Here is a 20,525-nt window from a genome sequence, read left to right on the forward strand (position 1 = left end):
TTTTTCATATAGGAAGTCACGTGAACAGATACGAGATGTTGAAAATGGTGGGCCCTTTGACACCTCCTTCGCAAATCGATAGATAAATCTAGTTGTCTTTAAAGTATGAGGAACTTTGACACACATAATAAATTATGGTTTATTGAAAGCAATGGATTTTGTCAATACATCAAACGTTTTTGAGCTTCCAAGTTATCAGGTTAGATTTTTTTATTTATGAGATGCTGAATATTGATTTCAGCTTGTACAGAATATTAACACATCTGTACCTCTGTACTTATGCATTTATATAATGTAAACATTATGCCAGTCATATGTTGCAATTTTACAGGTAACATATATTTTCGTATTATTTTATTTCTTAGTTAAACAACCCTACAAGAATTATATATATTTATCGTCAAGTACACGCAAGGGGAGTTTATAAAAAAAATAATAATAATAAAAGTAGGACCCTCTTTTGGGGGTAAAATCGGGTTAAGTGAATTTTTGGCGTTCCTATCCTTCTATTTTTATGCATGCACATACAATGTATTTAATATATATATTTACAATAACTTCCAGCGCTCATGGATACATACATCTATAATTGGTTACTATACTTATAGTTTGTCCCAAGTTATTGCTTCCATCGCTTTTTGATGATTTTTAATAAAATTACACATACTTGTGAAAGAAATACAGTTGAAATCGTTAAAAGGGAATATATCCAAGATATCTTCATTGAACAATTATCCCTTTCCACTCAAACGAAAACAGATTCCTTACGGAGATTTATAATGGGGAATGTTTACATCTTCTCTCCATTCGGAATACATTGCGGAATTTTTTAACGTTATCATCCGGGCTTATTAATGGCTGTTGCAATGCAAAATCTCCGTAGACTTTCAATTTCGGGATGTGTATTGAAACCTGATGCGGTAGAGGGGGCGTTTCAAAACAGATAATCTGGACATTTTTTATATTGGTGGATGAACGTAGTTTGAGCACAAAGGTATTTACTATTATTGAAATATCAAGCAAAAAGTGGTGGAAGCAAAAACTCGGGACAGAGTATAAGTAGATTGAAAAAGTTAAACCCAGGATATCTATATACAAATATAGAACTCTAAGTGGGATCACAGGACAGTATCCCAATTTGGACCCTGGGCAAGTTGACTCCCCAGAAATTTTTTAAAAGTGATAAACACAAAATATTCCTTAAATCTATAAAAATCTGAAAACAATGAAGAAAATTTAATTTTCATACCACCCCTTACCCTCACATACATGAGAAAAAAAATGAAAAGTATGCTTCTTTGGTTTGTTTACATCATTACTCCTCATAACATTTCAAAACAATGTAACCTGTTGCCACTTTAATTTTTGAACAATTACAGCTATACTCTAGCATTAGGAACCTGCGTCAATCACTGAATTCATTAAGAATCTTGCAAATGTAGCATCACCTTATTTTAATGTCTTCAAAAGATGGTTTTCCATTTATAATTCTAAATAAAACTTACATTGTTTGAAAGAGAATGCATTAAATTTTCATGCTGAGTATTTTCTCACTTTCAAAAAGTCGTGCTACACAAGCTTTGCTTACACCTCTGTCAAATAGTCTGTAACATGATCAAAACAAGCATTGAAAGCACATGGTATTGTTGATTCATTTCTTCTGTACAATCAGCTTGAAGGGAAGATGTTAACTGGCAACGACTTTGCAAGTTTAAATTTTAAAAGCATGAGGAGAAATTAAAACTACTACTATAGTCTTTTGTAATCTTATTAAACCATGTCAAATTAGATGGATTTTTTTTTTTCAAAGTAATTGTAACATATTTACATAAGTTACCATAGATGACATGTACACTCTGATATGGGTTTTCATATGAGGAATCTTAAATTTTTGCAAGGAAATAAATATCTGCATCTGATTTTCTCAGATATGATGTTATCTTATATTGACTCAAGATTTTTACTTCAGCTACTGTTTCAAATCAAAGTGGCATACATTTTCTTACTAAACGTGACGTCTTAATTTAACATTACGTCGGTTTCATTCAGCAAAACATGGTTACTCCAATGTATGTTGTATAAAAGCTGTTGGTTAGAAGTAACGGTGCTCTTTATCTAACTCTGAGCACTGTTGATTAATGTCAGATGATTGAAATAAAATGGAAAAGTAACAAAATAATACAGTTAAAAAGGGCAGATTTTTGAATTAATGTGGAGCATTTAATGCTGTTTTATATTTTTATTCATAAATTGATAAGAATATGTTCAAAAATGAAATGGTTTTTTTGTTAAAGTGCTTGGAACCTTTTTTCATGCATAAAGTTGTTGACTTCTTGTAGTAAATAAGTTCTGCGGCTCATGATTATGATGTTTATACAAAAGATTGAACTCCAACAGAAGACGTTGTATAACATGTGATTAAAGCAATCTCTCATGATTTGCAATGATAAATGATTTTTATCCAATTTATGTGTTTTCTAACTAAAAAACACACAACATTTACAAGTTAAAATCATATACATGTACCATCTCTAATCATCAGAGATCCTGTGTATGTATGTCAGGTAGTCCCCTTCCAGAACCACAAACTCACAGAATCAACTAATGGTACCGAATGAGGGTACTTTATCAATGATTATGATACATAACTCTTACATATTAATAATTAATATAATTAACAAAAATTCCTACATTCATTACTGATACTTGTAACAAAAATTCCTACATTCATTACTGATACTTGTAACAAACTTCTTGATTTATATTGCATTTGGGTTTAACCAAAAATCAGAAAAAAAAATCCAACAGCTGTATGTTGAGGAGACTTGCATAACAAGATATTTCCCCTTCTAATTGACACTCGGTACAAAGTTTACATACAGGAAAACTGAGTTGGTTCTGATGATTGAGCCAGTTAAATGATTATCATTCTATTATACATGTATCTAAACTGTTGAGTGTCCATTGTCAATTTTTGTGGTTATACGCACTCCAAAACTGCATATACTGGAAAGTGCAGGGTTATTGAGAATCATATATAAAATCATCAGCTCTTCTTTATTTTCTTTTTAGATGTTCTAGCATTCTGTCACTACATTGTATAAATATTAAGTGGTACATGTGTATTAGAAATAACATTGAGAGTAAATGATTATATAATATGAAATGCATTAAACAGAGATATGTTTATTTCCTATTCATATAATATATACTGGTTCAATAAATATTACTATAGCGGACCAAAATTAGCTAATCGTCCATTTTCATAAACAACCATCCTTTTCTTATCATAGAGGCGATTGCGCCATTTGAAGCTGGTCGCTGTACGAAATTTGAAATGCCAATTTCAATCGGGAAAAGAACTGAGCGATCTAGAGACATTTTTCTGTCTCCACAAGGACAGAGATAGCAAAGGTATTGAACGTACTAACACATATGTGACTATTATAAAAATCAGTCCTTTTTTTCTACTGTGTGATGATAAAGTACTAGTATTTGACAATGTCATATGTTAACTGTTGATGTCATTGTATCACGTGCATGGAGACGTTTAGCATTGACTTGTGTAGGACTTGCTGACTTGTGTCACATCATACTAATATTCAATTCAGTTCAATGGTTTATTGACATCACCATGTTGGCATACAGTCAAAATGAAATCAAATGACAGACAAAAGAAAATTATAACATAAAGGCTACAGCATGCAAAACAGTTTCATACAATACTTCATAGTCCCTGGAACTGTTTTCTCTGCATAAAACATTTATCCAAGTAGATACATAGACATTTTGTAGCATTATAATCACATGGATTAACAATTTCTTTTATGGGATCAATACCACAGTACAATTTATCATTAAAAATATAAATAAAATATAGATGATATCAGTTATCCAGCACATGAAAACAAGTACTCTCAAAGTTTCCATTTACAATACATGTACTGTAATATACACTGAGTCAACATTTAGCATAGCATACCAAGGTAGGGTCAATAAGAACTGATAGCTATACCTTATTTATTGGTATTTTCATTACCCAGTTTGGAACGCAAAGTTTTTATTTTATTAAATCAAGTACGGTAAAAGTATCTGGTGACTTACGGTAATTTTCTGAGATTTTGTTGATAGCACTCGCCAACAAATTAATTTTCTCAAAAATTCTGAGACCTGGTCTTTATTTGATGTCAGTAAATCTATATATATCCACTCAAACCTTTAAAAACAATTGACTGTCCATGAAACTTTGTTCCTACAAATATAATTTTTTTGCAGATTCCACAGTATCGTATATATTCCAATTAAATCAACTGTATTTGACAAATATAATTTGGTTAAAATCTTATTTTATAGAAATGCAGTAAAATTAATCATGTCCACAATGTATCGTACAACTATACTATCATAATTCAATATTTTGTGTTGTTCATGTCTGAATAAATATTGACTAGGTCTTTGATTTGTATTCAGAGTTCTACCAAAGTGAAAGAATTACAGCATCTCTGGTGAGTACATGAAGCTAACTCAATTTGCCTTCATGATTCTGTTATGGCCTGCAGATATAGTTCACTTAGAACACTCGGATGACATAATGATATCCACTTTCATATGTTGTCATGTGTTAATCATAAACTTTGGAGTATTTTCAGCCTCTTCTCATAAAATCCTTAGCCAGTCTTGACCGTATTTGGTGTGAAGCATGTGTAAGGCAGGGAAAACAAAAACATGTTTATCCCCCACCCTTAGGGGCAATAAGTTTTTGGTTAAAATTGTTAAACTAAAAATCTCTTTTTACCTGGGTATTCCTGTGCATCTGCTAGCAGACAAACTAAGGAAATTATAAGTTATGATAAGCAAGGAAGTCTCAACCAAAATTGTGAAATATGGGATCTCTCTGTGAGAATTATGTTCTTGTGTTATCATGCAGCTGGTGTAATTGGTTATATTATATACTAGTAAAAATTCAATTATTCTTTCCAAAAATAATTCTTTTTCTTGACATCTAGCAGACCAAATGAGTGCATGGTTAAGATGTACATAAAACTTTAAAAGATGCTAACAAAATTGTATTGTAAAATTATTGACCCCTTGGTCAATGTTCTGGTAGGGGTCTTTTGATTATGATATTGAAATTCATTACTGTACACAGGGAAATATTCACCTTATCTTATTTTTGCCCCTTTTACCCACATTGTCAGCAGGCAAATTTAAGACTACCGGTAGGTGAATTCTTATGTCTCAAATTATCTCTCTTTAAACACAATTACATATGTATTTCTAGATGAATTTAAGATTGGGCGAAACCATTTGCAAGTAAAGAAAGGGGAAAATAACCTTGTAAACAGTAATTTATTTTTGTATAATTCTTCAGTTCTTAGCTCCTTTAAGTCTAGCAGACAAAATGAGTGTATGTTAAGTCTCTACCAAATTTATGATGCTAAAAGTTGTCATAACAACCCTTCTCCCACCTAAGAACCCTTTTCTTTTACTCATGTGTCAAGAATTGTATAATACCCTGAATACTGCTCAGATCTGCAATCTTTGGATGCATCCTTCTTTTCAAATTTTTTTGCAAGCCAACATCAATTACATAATGAACTGGAAAGTATTGCAATAATTAAATACAGAAACCATTCCTCAGTCTTTGTTGGGCTATTTTATACTCAGATGTCCCTTAATGCCTGTTAGCCTCTTGTATATTTAATTACCAATTTCTATGAAGTGATATAATTGGTGTTGATATTTCATTGATTGCTTTAAGCAAGATCTGAGATTTTTATGCAACAAGGAAGTTTGAATTATTGCTTGTCTTTGACAAGTACCGGTGCAATCATGTGCTGTAGGACACTAGTTGATCATTGAAATATTTTCTATTTTAATCGGATAAAGTCATTGCATTCCAATGCTTTATTATGCTGAAAATCATCATAATACATAATATGAATAATACAGAGTTTGTTTTGTTTTTATTCACAATAGAATCCTTCCTGGCAGAGCTTCGATATTAGCAGATATGAGGACAAAATTAACACCACTAGTCAATGTATCCTTTACAATTATAAAGCTCAAAATCTTTTTGTAGATCTACAAAATAAATATAGAATTGTTCTTTTCCTCTCGGGAAACACTCTACTTTGTTGATATTTAATTTTTTTATACAGAGCATAGGAAGATTTTTCAAAACTTAATTGATACATGTATTTTAGTTAAAACATGGACAAATTCTTTTTACACCTCATGACTTGATATGTATCAAAGATGATAAACATTGATTTTGAAATTCCTAGCCAAAACTGATTTTCACTCACAATGGAATGAATTTAGACAATTTGCACAAAGTCCATTGTGTAATGTTAACATGATTCCAATTAGTACATGTACTTAAAGAGGCATCTCTGATTTATAACATGTATTTCTCTGCCTGTACATTCTGTTTCAGAAGGAAATAGACATATTTTCTAATTTTCATGCCTAATTTATAAACTTAACTCCAACAGCTCTGCTGGTACGAGTCTGGGTAAAGAACAAGACAAGTACCCGCCTCCTCCTGGACTGGATGGTGGAGCTAAACGCCCTGGAATATCTCGCAGACAAGGTAATGTTTACCCATCAATTAGACGATGCTAACCCATACACCCAGGGTAATGCTTAATGTTCCACCCCAGGTAATGCTTACCCACCCACAAGGTAATGCTATCTTATCCATCCCACTTCCCTATCCATCCCAGGTAATGTTTACCCATCCACCCCAGGTAATATTTACCAATGTTTACCCTTCCACCCCAGGTAATATTCACCTATCCACCCCAAGTAATGCTTACTTATTCACCCCAGGTAATATTTACCCGTCCACCTAAGTAAATGCTTACCCATCCACCCCAGGTAATGTTAAATTACCTATCCACCGTAGGTAATTCTCACCTGCCTACAAGGTAATGCCAACCTATTCACCCCAGGAAATGGTTACCCAACCATATCCTGGTAAAGCTTACCCATCCCCAGGTAATGTTTCCTCATCCACCCCTCATCCACCCCTAGTAACATGCTTACTCATCCACCTCAGGTCAAGTTTGTCTACCCATCCCCAGGAAATGCTTACCCATCCAACCAAAGTTATATTTTCCTATCTACCCAAGTAACCTGCCTACTCATCCACTCAAGCTAACCTGCTTACCTACTCATCCACTCCAGGTAATGTTTACACACCCAGGTAATGTTTACCCATCCACCTCTATTAATATTTACCTACCTACAAGGAAATGCCTACCTATCCATGTAATGCTTAACCACCCATCTCGAGGTAAAACTTGCCCATCCATTCTAGGTAATGATTACCAGCCAATTATCAGGTAATTTTTACCCATACACCCCAGGTAATGCTAACTAATGTTTACCCATCCACCCAAGGTGATATTTACCTATTCACCCCAGGTAATGATTACTTACCTATCCCCAAGTAATGCTTACTCATCCACCCCAAGATGGTAATGCCTTCCTACCCACCTCCAGCTAATGTTTACCGATCCACCCCAGGTACAGCATACCAACTGATCCTCAGGTAATGTTTACCCATTTACCTAATGTAATGTTTACTCACCTATCTAATTAATGTTTGCCCATTCACCTCATATAATGCTTCCCACCCATCATTAGAAAGTGCTTACCCATGTACCCCATGTATTGTTTACTCATCCACCACAGGTAATGCTTGCCTGCTCATAGTCAGACAATGCTAACTCATCTACCTGAGGTAATGCTTATCTATTCAACTCAGGTAATGCTTACCCATCTACATCAGGTAATGCATATCCATTTGCCTCAGGTAATGCTTATCCATCCACCCCAGGTAATGTTTACCCTTTCATCAGGGAATATGAACTAATCCACCTAGAAAATCTAGATTTTGTAATTTATGCATTGTATCATTCAAAGACTGAAACATACTTAGTTTAATACAGACCATTTCTGAATGATGGTAGATGACAACAAACATGTTAAAACAGTGTAACTGGTAAATACATCTTTCTGTATATCTCATATGTAAAACATATTACTTATTTTATATATTAGCTCCAGCAGGATAAAGGCATTAAGTATGCTCCAAACACTCTCATCTTTGGAATGTTTGATCAATTCTTCAGAGCCCCTGAAGTGAAGCCTGTGGTAAGATCTTTTTTGCATAACATTACATACATATATGTTTAATATATTGTTTAAATTAGGCATTTCGAATCTCTTGAGGGCCCTTAATTATTGAATAAATGATGAACATATGCTAATGCTGTCTGACTGTTAACCATTTATCAGTAATGTATTTGCAAAATACTGGTTTATCTATGAAGAAAAATGTAATTGTAATTCAAGACTAACATGCATATACATGTATATGGATATCAAGTATTGTTTTTTTGCCCGCCAATGGTAAGTTTGGAATAGAGGCAATTTTCTGAATTTGATGTGTAAAATGAGATTGGGATATGTTTACAGGGAGTGGGTGTTGGAGACCCAGGAGTTGAGGCAGAAGATGATAAATCCAATAAGTCACAATCTGTGAGCACACAGTGCTTCCTCAAGGTGGAAATAGCCAGCACCAAGAAGTCTTACACAGCCAGTTCTTTGTCCAGGTAAATGTAAAAGTATGTGAGACAAGCAGCACATGTAACAGTTCACAGTCAGCTTTCTAAAGCCTAGCCTTGAAGAAATTATAACCTGTACTCATTTTCTTGAAACATAGTTTGGGCTTACACTAAACAATCTGAAAATCCCTTAAATACCTAGCAAATTGACTGCGTCAAGATTTTCTCTAATTCATACCCAATTTTGTGGTACACCTTGATAACTGAGTTCAAACGTTTGTCCTTTGGAAGACGAATTATCTTCCAGATGGATTCTAATTGGAAGAAAACTGAGATTGTAGGGATAGAGAAAATTAATCAAATCTTCACTGCAGTATTAAGTGTCCCATAATATAAGGCAGTACATAGATTTGACTTAGTAGAGACCTACTGATGTGTCTCATATTTTTCAATATTTAAATGAAAACCTTGAAGGACTCCTTCCTTTAAACTGATAAAGAAATTCTATTGTATATCTTACAGAATATACACCGTCTTAAGAGCAATCAAGCAAACTCAAGCCTCGGTACATAAAGTTCGAAGGTCAATTGAGGACAAGTTATTGTCCTCACAAGAGACAACAAGGAAAAGGGCAGAGCATGAGGACCTGCTCCTCAAGAGGGAACAACTGTGTGCAGAAGTGACGTGGAGGACAGCCTCCGTCAACAAGATGAAGGACCAGGCAGATCAACTCCACAGGTCCAACCAAGAACAAGGTGGGGTTCTGTGACATGCGTTAGTTCTGCCTCTGGAATTTGTAAAAAATTCGATAATATTTTTCTATATGTACCATTCATTTGTAGGCTTCAGTAACATTCACAATATGCTTTTCAGTAAAGATATGATTTTTGTGTTTTACACATTTGAAGTGTACACAGTTTTATGGAAAAAGTGCAAATTAAATCTTTGTTATCCAATTGATCTTTACAAAATTGACATGATATGTTTTGGAATTATTGTTTGTTTATTTTTTGTTTTGTATTTTTTCATACAAAAATTTCCTATTTTCATTACCAGAAACAGCAATGAAAAAGAATAAAGAGAAATTGGAAGAGAAACAGAGAGAACAGGCAGAAAAGAAGAAGGATTATGACCAAACAAGGTATTCAAGTCTTCCATAGGAAGTATCTCTATTTGTATCCTGGAAAGTTAAAACGAAACCTAAAAAATTGGTAATCTGTGATTTATTGGGAACAGAAGGATTTGAGCAGGTCAAATATGCCAAAGATGCATTTTTCAATTTTGTCGATGAATTAACTAAACTCTCAATTACAATGTAAATACATGTACATTAGCAAGGGATTAATGACATAAAAGATAAAGGTTGAGTGACTGAATAGTACAACATGTACTAGTGATTCCAATTAATCTATTTTTGAACTTCCTGGAATATTGTAAATCTACATGTAGTTCCATTATCATTAGTAGCTTATTGTTGAACACACTCCCTCCCTTTTTACTTCATGTATAGAACTGGTAAATTGTGTAGAGTCAAATGGATGATGTATATCTGAAATAGAATTTTTTAACAATTTGTAGCTCAAATCTGATTACCGGTACATGTGTAACTCTATTGAGTGTATGATTTATGAACATTTCTATTTTCAATATAGAGAAAAGCTAATTAAAGAGAGTGCTCAACTTTTCATCAGAAGGAAACAGCTGATCCGTGAATTAGCCACCTACATTTATCCAATTACTGAGGTTTTTATCTATATCCATTCAACACCAGTAATTTGACTGCACTATGAAATATTTTTTCTTTAATCATACTTCTTTCTGTTCGAATGTTCCAATAAATTAAGATGCTATAGCATGAAATAGATTCTTCAGTGAACAAACTTTTATTTGGAGTTACAGTCGGTATATGTATAAACTGGATTCATGTTCATTCATTACAGTAAAACCTGCTTATAAGGAACCTCTCTGGATGTATCTTTTAATCGTAATGACACTAGACTTTGACCCGTGTGTGCAAGGGTTGAAATTGCATATGATATCAGACATTTAAGAAATAGATACATCGACACACCATATATTGTTGACATTTGCATAACCAAGCTTTAAGCCTACAATAATGCTATTAATTTCGCTACACTTTGCTGAGTTGAAATAATCTAACTGTGTTACGGGAAAGGCCTTCACCACAGTTAAAATGCCTCCCATATACCCGTAATGTAGCAGAAAATTGGAGAAAATTAATAAAGTTGCGTTGAAAATAACAGTCAAATTGTTCATAACAAACTATTTTGAAGCTGTAAATACCTTTCTTCGAAAAGTCTCATTCTTTAATTGCAGGATTCAACATCTTTTCAACAATGTTTTTTACCCACCATGTTGACATTCGAAACTCTCGGGATTTTTATAGTAAATGCACTTTGTTAGAGCTGTCTCCCTATTTCGTTTGATGAACAGAAAAATATTTCCAATGAAAATTTACAGGCATTTGTTTTATCGTTTCTGAGTTATCCATGCAAATGTGATATTGTGGAAACATCAAATAAAGAGCGTTCTGTGATTTAGCGTGAATGTAATGCGCATGCGCAAGATTGTAGATTCCCAAAAATTCAGATGATTTCCGTAAATTTTTGAGGAATTTTCATTAATTATTAATAAGCCAACTTTGATTGAGAAAAAAATGAAAACAAATTGGTACATGTAATCTTTAAGTACCAATGATGTTAAAAAAATATATAAAACAAAAGACAGTATTCTTCCGATTTATCGGTATTAAAGCCCAAAAAGTCGAGTCTATTATTTTAATATATTAGTATAGATGTTTAAATAAAATCATTTCCTTTCTGTCCTCTTCACTATGTTCCTTATAAGTAAGATTTATTGTATATGTACCGGCAAGTTTAATTAATTATTGTTAAATGTGAATGTGTGAAAATATGATATTAAGTGAGTTTACTTTTCTTAAATAAATCTTCAACCCTTTTCATTGTAGAAAAAAGGTCTATATTACATTGCGAATGTGTACTTGCCTAATTCAGAAGATTTCCAAGGTAAGTCTCAAACATCTTACAAATTTTACATCTTAGTTTGTGATTGTATTTGAATCATATGATGTGATTAATGTTTCTGATTTGTTGTACGTGTGTATTGTTGTATGGATATTGTTTTAATTTGCTTGTTGTTGTATGTTGTTCTCCATTGTGAGAATGCATGCTCTGCAAAACTCTGAAGCCGACTGGCATCGCATTTTGCCTGCCTCGCACATTGCTTGTATTTTGTATTTGTATACTACTGGGTATACTGATGTGTATAATGGCTCAAAGTTGAAATAAATATCCTGGTAATAATATTCCTATGTAGCTTGTAACATGAGATCTGATTGGCTAATACTGAAAACCAACTTTTATTCTCATGCGAAAGATTTTCGCGAGATTCACGACAGCCTCAATGTCGTGAATATTTCTCGCCGCGAACCAGTCCTCCAATGTCTTTGGTAATATTTTCTTCAGATAAATTAATCGCCGTGAACCAGTTTTTCTTCGGTAAATTGCAAAATAAAGTAGCCGCGAACAAAAGTTGGTTTACAGTAAGCCGGGTGTAAATTTCTGTACACATGACTTGAGCCGGAGGTAAATAACGTGACATCATAATGCATTAAATGTGATGTCACAATACATTAAAGGGGCATGGTCACGATTTTGGTCAAATTTTATTTTTCTGTTTTTATTTTTTACAATGCTGTAGAAATGCATTCCTAATGATCAAATGAAATTTGGGTGCCAGTCGATGAGATTTAAGCAAGATACAGGGCTCACAACTGTTCGTCATGTAAACAAGGCTCGTGCCCTGTTTTTGTTTACATAGGTTTAATATACCAATAAAAATTCTTTTTTAAGCTGATTCGTCTATTTTATTATTCATTTTTAAGCATAAATAAACAGTTCCTTACGATCAACACATTCACTGTAGGTCTACAATGCACTGTGCACTTGGGTGTACTGTAGGCCTAAAACGGAAATTTTCACTTCAACATTCAAAATGTAAACAAAAGCTTTGTTTACATAGCGAAGAATTGTAGGCTCTGTAACTCGCTTATAACTCAACAAATGACAGTAAAATTTTGGTTGCCTATTGAAAATGCCTTACTGAAGCATCGTACACATTGAAATCGGAAAAATAATTTTTGACTAAAATCATGACCATGCCCCTCTAAATGTGTAAATGGTAAATCTTGAAAGTGTAATACACCCTTGATTGGGCATGAGAAAAGATTTATTTGGTTTACATAGGAAATAAATTCATTATCCAGGTCTGATAATACTCTGATTTGCTTGTCTTACATGTATTATACATGTATATGATATATGTATGTTTCAGGCAAGGATGACAACATGATAGGAGTTTCCCTGGGCTACACCTGTCATCTGTTGTTGATGATTTCTGGTATTCTGGACATTCCACTCCGGTACAGCATGACTCATCTAGTGTCCAAATCAGTCATCCGTGACGACATCCACAGCAGACTGGAAGACAAAGAAAGGGAGTAAGTAATTTGTGACAGTTTTTTGGGGCAGCTCCTTTAAACTGAATGTATAATGATGTTTTTCCTGATCAACCTTTCATTACCCAACATATCTTGATCAAAGGACTATCATGTGCAGTATAGTCAAATATCTGCCCCTGATTTCAACCAATTTTTAAATAGTTTCGTATAAAAATCAAATCTTCACAAATCAATGTATAGAGGATGCCTATAACTTTAATCTTGATTTTAGTCATCATTGCTCACTCGCTGTTTATCTATGACGTCACCTAAATGACCTAATACCCGCAAATTTGCAAACAAATGAAGATATTATCATTTTTGCACTATATTTTGCATTCGGAAGTATAGAGCGCAGGTCTGCTCAAGTGTGATTTTAACATATGTTTTTCTTCAGGTAGGTATACATATTACACTAAAAAATGGTACTTGAGCAAGCCTGCGCTCGATGTTTCCCAGTCGAAAAACCATCGGAAAACACCCATATTTTGCTACAAAACATCAATTTATCAAAATAATGCAATCTTCATGACGTCATTTCTACATTATGACGTCACTGTGGTGATAACCTTTAACACCTTTATTTCCAATATGATTTTTTCTATCTTTCACCTTATTTTTGAAGCTCTTTCTAAAACTTTGATTTTGGGGGCAAAAAATGCATAAAACCGCACGTAGTCCTTTAAAGGCAACATTGATTATTTTAGACAAGACATGACAGTTTTGACTGAATTGATGAATTCTTAGAAAATTTATAGGAATTGATTCATGGTCAGAAGCTCATGCCATGCCGGACTAGCCATGGAATTTTGATAATGACAATCTTCTAAATTTGAATGTTATTGACATTTATAAACTTTTTAATAATCTTTTATTTATTGAATGTTGTCAGTTATGAAAACTTTTCTCTGTAGTTAAATGCTAAGTTCGATGCATATTTAATGTTACCTATTTTAATACATGCATCTTTTTTATATAAATTTTCAGCTTCCCTTTATATTCCAAGGGCAAGGAACAAAATTTATTCCGATATGGAGTGTTCACCCTGAACAAAAATATCAGTCAGGTATCAGTAGACTCACTATAATAGCTGGATTCAAAAGCTGAAGTTTTGGCGCCAAGCATCAGAAAGATATGTGAAAAATATTCATTAAATTTTAGATGCGGTTTTATTTGGGGATGGGAACGGTGGACCTGAGAACCACTCTGATGAATATAAAGACGTTGCTGGAGAATAGACTAGGCTTGAAACCGTAAGTACCTATTCAGTCCACAGTTTACAGTATGCAACAGGTGGTGAAAAATCAAGTCTCAGTTGGGACTCGAACCCAATGGCGCACCATGCCAGTGCTCTGACCACTTAGCTGAGACTGAATATATTGACGGACAGTCATGCATCTGTGAGAAGTAAAGCAAGACTCGGGGACTCCCAGTGGTTACATTTCAGATGGTTGGCAACCAGACCTAATAAGACATGCACAACCAAATGATCCAGATATAGTTTTGCTTCTAGCAACTTTAGATATAACAAGAATATATTTTTCAATTGCCTGTTACACAATTTATTTCTTATTTTTATTAAATTACGTTGAATAACCTGAAGTATTTTGAAGTTTCAAGGTATCCAGGTCTTAAGGAGAAGTCACCCTATGAATCATGTTTTAAACAACTCATTTTTTCTACAAACATTTTTAATATGCTTCATAATGTACATGTATAGCTAAATTCTCCCACTTTTGGTCAGAGCTTTTGTGGGGTTATCTTTTGATGTGGTCAGGTGGTCCGTTACATGTTATAGAAATATCTTGCATGTAATAAATAATTCTCTTTTGTTATAATACATAAAGCTAACACCTAATTGACCACAAATGTATTTCATTACTGGCAGTTAATATTATGTTGGAGACTATCATTTTATTTTTCTAAGATTTATTGATGGTTATTTCCCTTTGATTACAGAGAGAGTCAGACTGCACAACTTCGTCCAGCGAGTGAACCGGGTGACAGACAATACAGTGACTTTGACAGAACAGACACGCGAAGTTCCCTGGCGTCCTATGGTAGGATGGCAGTGGACTTCCGGAGGGAACTTTCTGTGCCGCCCACGGAAGAATCTTCTAGACAATCCTCGCCAAATCTTCACGAGGTGGAGGAAAAGGAGATTTTCCATCCAAGCAGTGATGACAATTTCTTCAAAATTTCAAACCCTGTGTCGGAGAGATTGGCAGATTTTGAGAGTGAAATCAATGGATGTGCACAGGACACAGTGAATTTTCATAAGCCTTCGGACAATCGCCAGCAGACTTGTTGGAACGGTGTAGGAAGCAATGACTTTAATGCTGGTGATCAGCCTGAGGAAGACCATATATATGAAACTGTTAATGTCAGAAAGACAGCCAGTGAAAGTTTAGATAAATCACCGAGTCCATCAAATATTCTATCATCCTGATGAGTGCTGAATGTTAGATGTGTGAAAATTATATACCTACTGTATACTCGATGATGAACTTACTCCTTTGGCCTCAACCCGCAAGTCTTTGCTTACTCAAAAAAGACACGTGATTTTAAATCTGAAAACTGACAGAAATGATTTCAAAACATGTCCAAATTGCTTTTCAGTGGAAAAACAATTGGGTGAATTCATCCTTGTATACAGTAATTGTTTATTTGAAGAATCAAATTGTGCAATATAGTTATTAAATATTGAAATAATTAAAGAATATTTCAAAGTAATAAGGGACAGGTTTGATGTTTGACACAAGGACAGAAATGATATCAAAGTTAACTTTTTGTCATAAGGTATCCATTTGATAATTTGCATAATTATTATTTTTAAATTTAATTTCAATGTATGTAGTACATGTATTTATTTAATACAGATACCAATAGTTGCATCAACTTCAGGCAGAATGTCCTGACGATTCAGTTTTTAAAAGAAATGTCCTTACATTGACAAACTTGAAGGAAAGTGTGTATTTGAAGTTGAAATATTTTGAGCAAACTAAAACATGCATATATCATGTGGACTGATCTTGAATAGAAAAGTCAATAAATGATCTAGAAATCTTTCAATTGACTGTAAAAAGTTAATAATGACTCTGTATTTACCTGATATGCTTTGTTAAACAAAACACAGAATTCTAATCATATGCCTAAATATAACTCTGTTCTAGAGCAATGTCTCTATCAAAGTCTTAATATATCACGGCAACAAAAAATATGTTATACCAATGCAAAGAAATGTACCATCGATAGTACATTTAGGACACATTGATATTTTAAATTGTCAAAGATGCATTGCTAGAATAATTACCCCAAAATTATATATATCTTGTGTGCACAAAATAATACTCATGAATGTCCACAACATAATATCTCATCCGCATCACATAAATAATATATTTTAATTGTGCATACTCTTTAAGATACCTCACTACAATTTTTATGACACTACATCCCAAATGGTGATTCAAAAGTTTTGTTGAATTGTTTGTACCAATGATTAGGCTGAATACCATCATTGTTCAGTGTTAAAAGTATTGGGCTTGTGAACTGCAGATCTCGAGTTTGAATCCGCCTTCGGCTTTTCTTCATATTTTCTGGCCAGGAAATCATAATTTTTCGCCTATTTGACATACATCTTATTCATCATGCGATCTTTTATCATCAAGTAATTTTCTGCTGATTTGAAAAACATTGTTAAGGTTTTGTGAGCCACCTTAATCTCTTAATTGACATCAAAAGATGAAAGTGTAAAATATTTCATTACATTTGGGTTTTTTAGGTCACCTGGATCATTGTTCACACTTGGGATTTTGTTTTTGAAGGGCAAATGACATATTATCTCATTTACAAAAGATAATTACATATATTGCCAGGCATCTTTATAAGAGTTTATTTATTTATACAAAGCACTGAAGTAGGGTGGGTTGGGGTGTACATGTAAGTGTTAAATTTTCTCCTCTGCTTTACAACTTGTAAGGACACTCAACAGAATGTTATTTTTTAATAAAAATTTAAGGTACTGAACTTTAAAACCATTGTAAACTACATACTGTGTTAAATTAATTAATTTATAGTAAAACTTGTTTAGTACAAACATGGATATAGCAAAATCCCGGTAATAGTGAAGTTTTCATGAGTCCCCGGTAAAATCCTTTACAAATCTTTTCAAGATTTTACGGTTATAATGAATTCGGATGTATAACAAACTGATTTGAAGTCCTGTAAAAGTGAATAATGAAGAAAGTTAACCCTTTTATAACAAATTTCTTAATAGTTTAAAAAGTTTGCACTACCATTCAACATAAAAGTTTGAATTTAATTATTTTCACATAAATTCTTCTATTTAAAATCCAATTATTAAAGGTATCAAAAGAATGTATTTTCATTTTAAGCCTTGTAGTCAAAAAAAAAAAAAAAACATATATACAGTGAATTCGCTATAGTTATTATTTTGAATTCGTTATATTAATAAGGATATAACGAAGTAAATCCTTTGGTCCATAGGATTTTGCTATAAATTAACTGAGTTTTACTGTATTTAGCAAATTTTTCCAAATAATCATAACCTGTCTTTATCATAATAAAGATAAATATTGACTAGAGCAATTATGTACATTGTTTTCTTATGGATGATGTTATTGTGAATTAATTGGATTGTCCCGGTAAATACCAAAAGTAAAATCCTTTGATCCTGCCAGTGTCAAATATTTTGGATCCACCTCTTTGTACGCCTGAATTTCCGGTATGAGAAAAAATGGGTCGAAAACATGCGCACATGGTATGAAAATGGGATTGGTGTACTTCCTGTAATAATAAACACATGATATATCTACCTGGACTGATGTAGGCCTGATGGAGAGGTTTAAAACGCTGACTTTTATAAATGTAAGTAATTTTAATTGTCATTGCTTCCCCCAGAATTGGAAACTTGGTGCAATATGCTAGAAATTCTTTGAAAAATGTCAACTATTAAAAATGGCGCCGTTCACTTCCTGTGCTTCTATAGTTGGTCTACTGGCATTTTACCAGAAACAAGCACCTGTTGAGAACAATAATTTCATACACGTGTGTTTTACCCTAGTTTTAATGATATTTCAATAAACGGAAAGAGAAAGTTTCAAATTTTGTAAGAGTTTGTATTGGAACGAAAGTTGCACATTGAAGCTCCATATCATATTCCCATAGTAGTTTTGAATGAATGAATGAATGGGCTGGTGTTGCTTGTTCTCACAATTCATAAATGCTAATACTCTTGTACCTTCACGTCAAACATAATAAACTCACGTCTTGTGTTCTGGGCCAGGATTTAGGCTCATCATTTAGCACGTTTTATGTTTATTAGTAAAGATGAATTATTTTTGTTCAAAAGAAATATGCAATGTTAGGCTAGTCACCCTATGTATGTTATACTGATTGAATGAATATATTTGCAAAAAAAAAACAACATAACATTTAAGAAGGATAAGATAAAATTATTTAAGAAGCACTTTTAATTGCTCTGTTTCTATTTACGGTACCCTTAAAAACCTTTCTGAACAAAAAAAATATGAATAAAAATGTAAATGCATATTAGAGTGGGTACTAACACCCCATCCCCTACCCGTTGCAGACCAGGATTATATAATGGATAAACATTGAATATTGTTTAATTAGTGGTCATTTGAACCTAACAAATAGTTCCTATGTTCCCTTAGAATTTAGAATTATACTGTGTGGACCCCCCCCCCCCCCCCTTTTGTGTGCTGTTTGGCATTTTTTAGAAACATTTATCGATAATGAGGTATCCTACTTATTTTGGAAATTCCTGTCTATGAAAGCAAAAATATACCCCTAAAATTGAACCTTTACCCCACCCCTAATTACATGTAGGTATTGCAATTTATATATAGTCAAATTTTACATATTGTTTGACTCTTTAATTTCTTGACAGTTTGGTTGGAAATGAACACTTTCAGTAAATGATGCTCCACTCTATGAATAGATCAGACAACACTGGTCAACTTCACTGAATATTATGTAATGTTTTATGTTGTTCCTCTTAAATATATTTTAGCATGGTTAGTGGAAGGAGAAGGTGGGAGGGCGTATAAGCAAATCATCACATGAAATGCCTTTTTACTAATGTAATCTTGAAAGTTGTAATGATGTGTTGTATTATACTGAGTGTTTAAAGTGTTCATATTATTAATGTTTCAGGTCTTTTTCCTTATCAGCACGAACAAAATTTATTTAAAGAGCTAGACTATTTTTTTTCTGTCTCTAAACCCGGCTATTAATGGTTGATAATGCTCATTAAATTTTTTGTGTTTTTTTTTTATTGATCATCTAGCTGCGACTGTTTAAAAAATATATTTGTTGAACCCTGACTCATAGATTTGAAGAGTGTTACAAAATTTGCATTCAATCAAAAAAAAAGAAAGAAAAAACATCATCCCAAAAGTAAGCATCAAAAAAGCCTTCCAATTGAATAAAAAGGGATTTGGGTAAAAAAAGAGCTATCAAAATATAGAACTTTTTGGGGGCACGATTGATATTGAATTTGATGAAACAGCATTGCTCAGATTCAGAACTAATAAAGGTATTTGTCAATTAATATTTGCAAAAATGTCTTTTTTATGAACCGATGTAACAGCCAAAACATTTATTTCCATTTAAACTTTTTAATGATGTCACATTGATTACTGCACACACTTATCAAAAGATAAATATGTAAGTAATAAACAGCAATATTAAAAAGTTCTTTGAGATATGAACTTTTTAATATTGCTATTTATTTCTAAAATAAAAATTAAAGATGAAACATGAACATTTCTGATTCCTGACAGTATTTTGCATCACTTGGATTTTTTTTTTTTGGCATCATATCAATATTATACACACTGGTATATATAATAGATAAGATAAACGTAGTAGATATATTAGGTATTCCTAGATTATAGAGGGGACAATCCCACACGCTGCACCTTTTTATGAATGAAATCAAGTCTGGAGCAGCATGAATAGCGCTAGTGTTGGGATAGCTTTGCCTATCTCATGTAATGGGTTTTCCCTAAAGAGACAAGATGTGATTCAGAGAGGAAAAAACAGTTTTAAGGTTTTGAAGCTAGTTTTAATCAGAGTATGTTCAACTTGCATTTTTTTTATGTGGGAGTACCTTGCAGATTTCTTTATCAAGTTCCTATGGTTTGAGGTTCAGCTTTAATATGTGTTTTCAGGTTTTCCTTATTTATAAGCACCGTTTATTAACGTTAATTATTTTGCAAATACATCTTTGCAAGAAAAACCCAACTAAGTTAAAATAAAAACAAAGGAATATATTTGCCACTTATTTTGGTCCTATTTTTAGCCCCTTCCCGTAAAAATATTACCAATAATTTGGAACATAAATTTTTTGTCTTCATGCA

At 33.1% G+C, this 20,525-nt stretch overlaps 1 protein-coding gene across 1 annotated transcript; it reads left to right on the plus strand.

The window, feature by feature from the left end:
- On the plus strand, nucleotides 1–16,184 carry LOC105330189 (UV radiation resistance-associated protein). The gene is made up of 15 exons (XM_034473299.2): nucleotides 1–199; nucleotides 3,294–3,414; nucleotides 4,471–4,505; nucleotides 5,980–6,043; nucleotides 6,498–6,595; nucleotides 8,071–8,163; nucleotides 8,488–8,624; nucleotides 9,099–9,331; nucleotides 9,633–9,717; nucleotides 10,229–10,319; nucleotides 11,566–11,623; nucleotides 12,951–13,116; nucleotides 14,104–14,182; nucleotides 14,278–14,369; nucleotides 15,076–16,184. Exons 1-15 carry the CDS (start codon nucleotides 152–154, stop codon nucleotides 15,563–15,565), a joined length of 1,890 nt encoding a protein of 629 aa, XP_034329190.2. The 5' UTR covers nucleotides 1–151; the 3' UTR covers nucleotides 15,566–16,184.
- Nucleotides 16,185–20,525: the final 4,341 nt, after the last annotated feature.

Source organism: Magallana gigas, chromosome 8 (assembly GCF_963853765.1).
Source record: "Magallana gigas chromosome 8, xbMagGiga1.1, whole genome shotgun sequence".
In the NCBI taxonomy this organism is placed as follows: domain Eukaryota; kingdom Metazoa; phylum Mollusca; class Bivalvia; order Ostreida; family Ostreidae; genus Magallana; species Magallana gigas.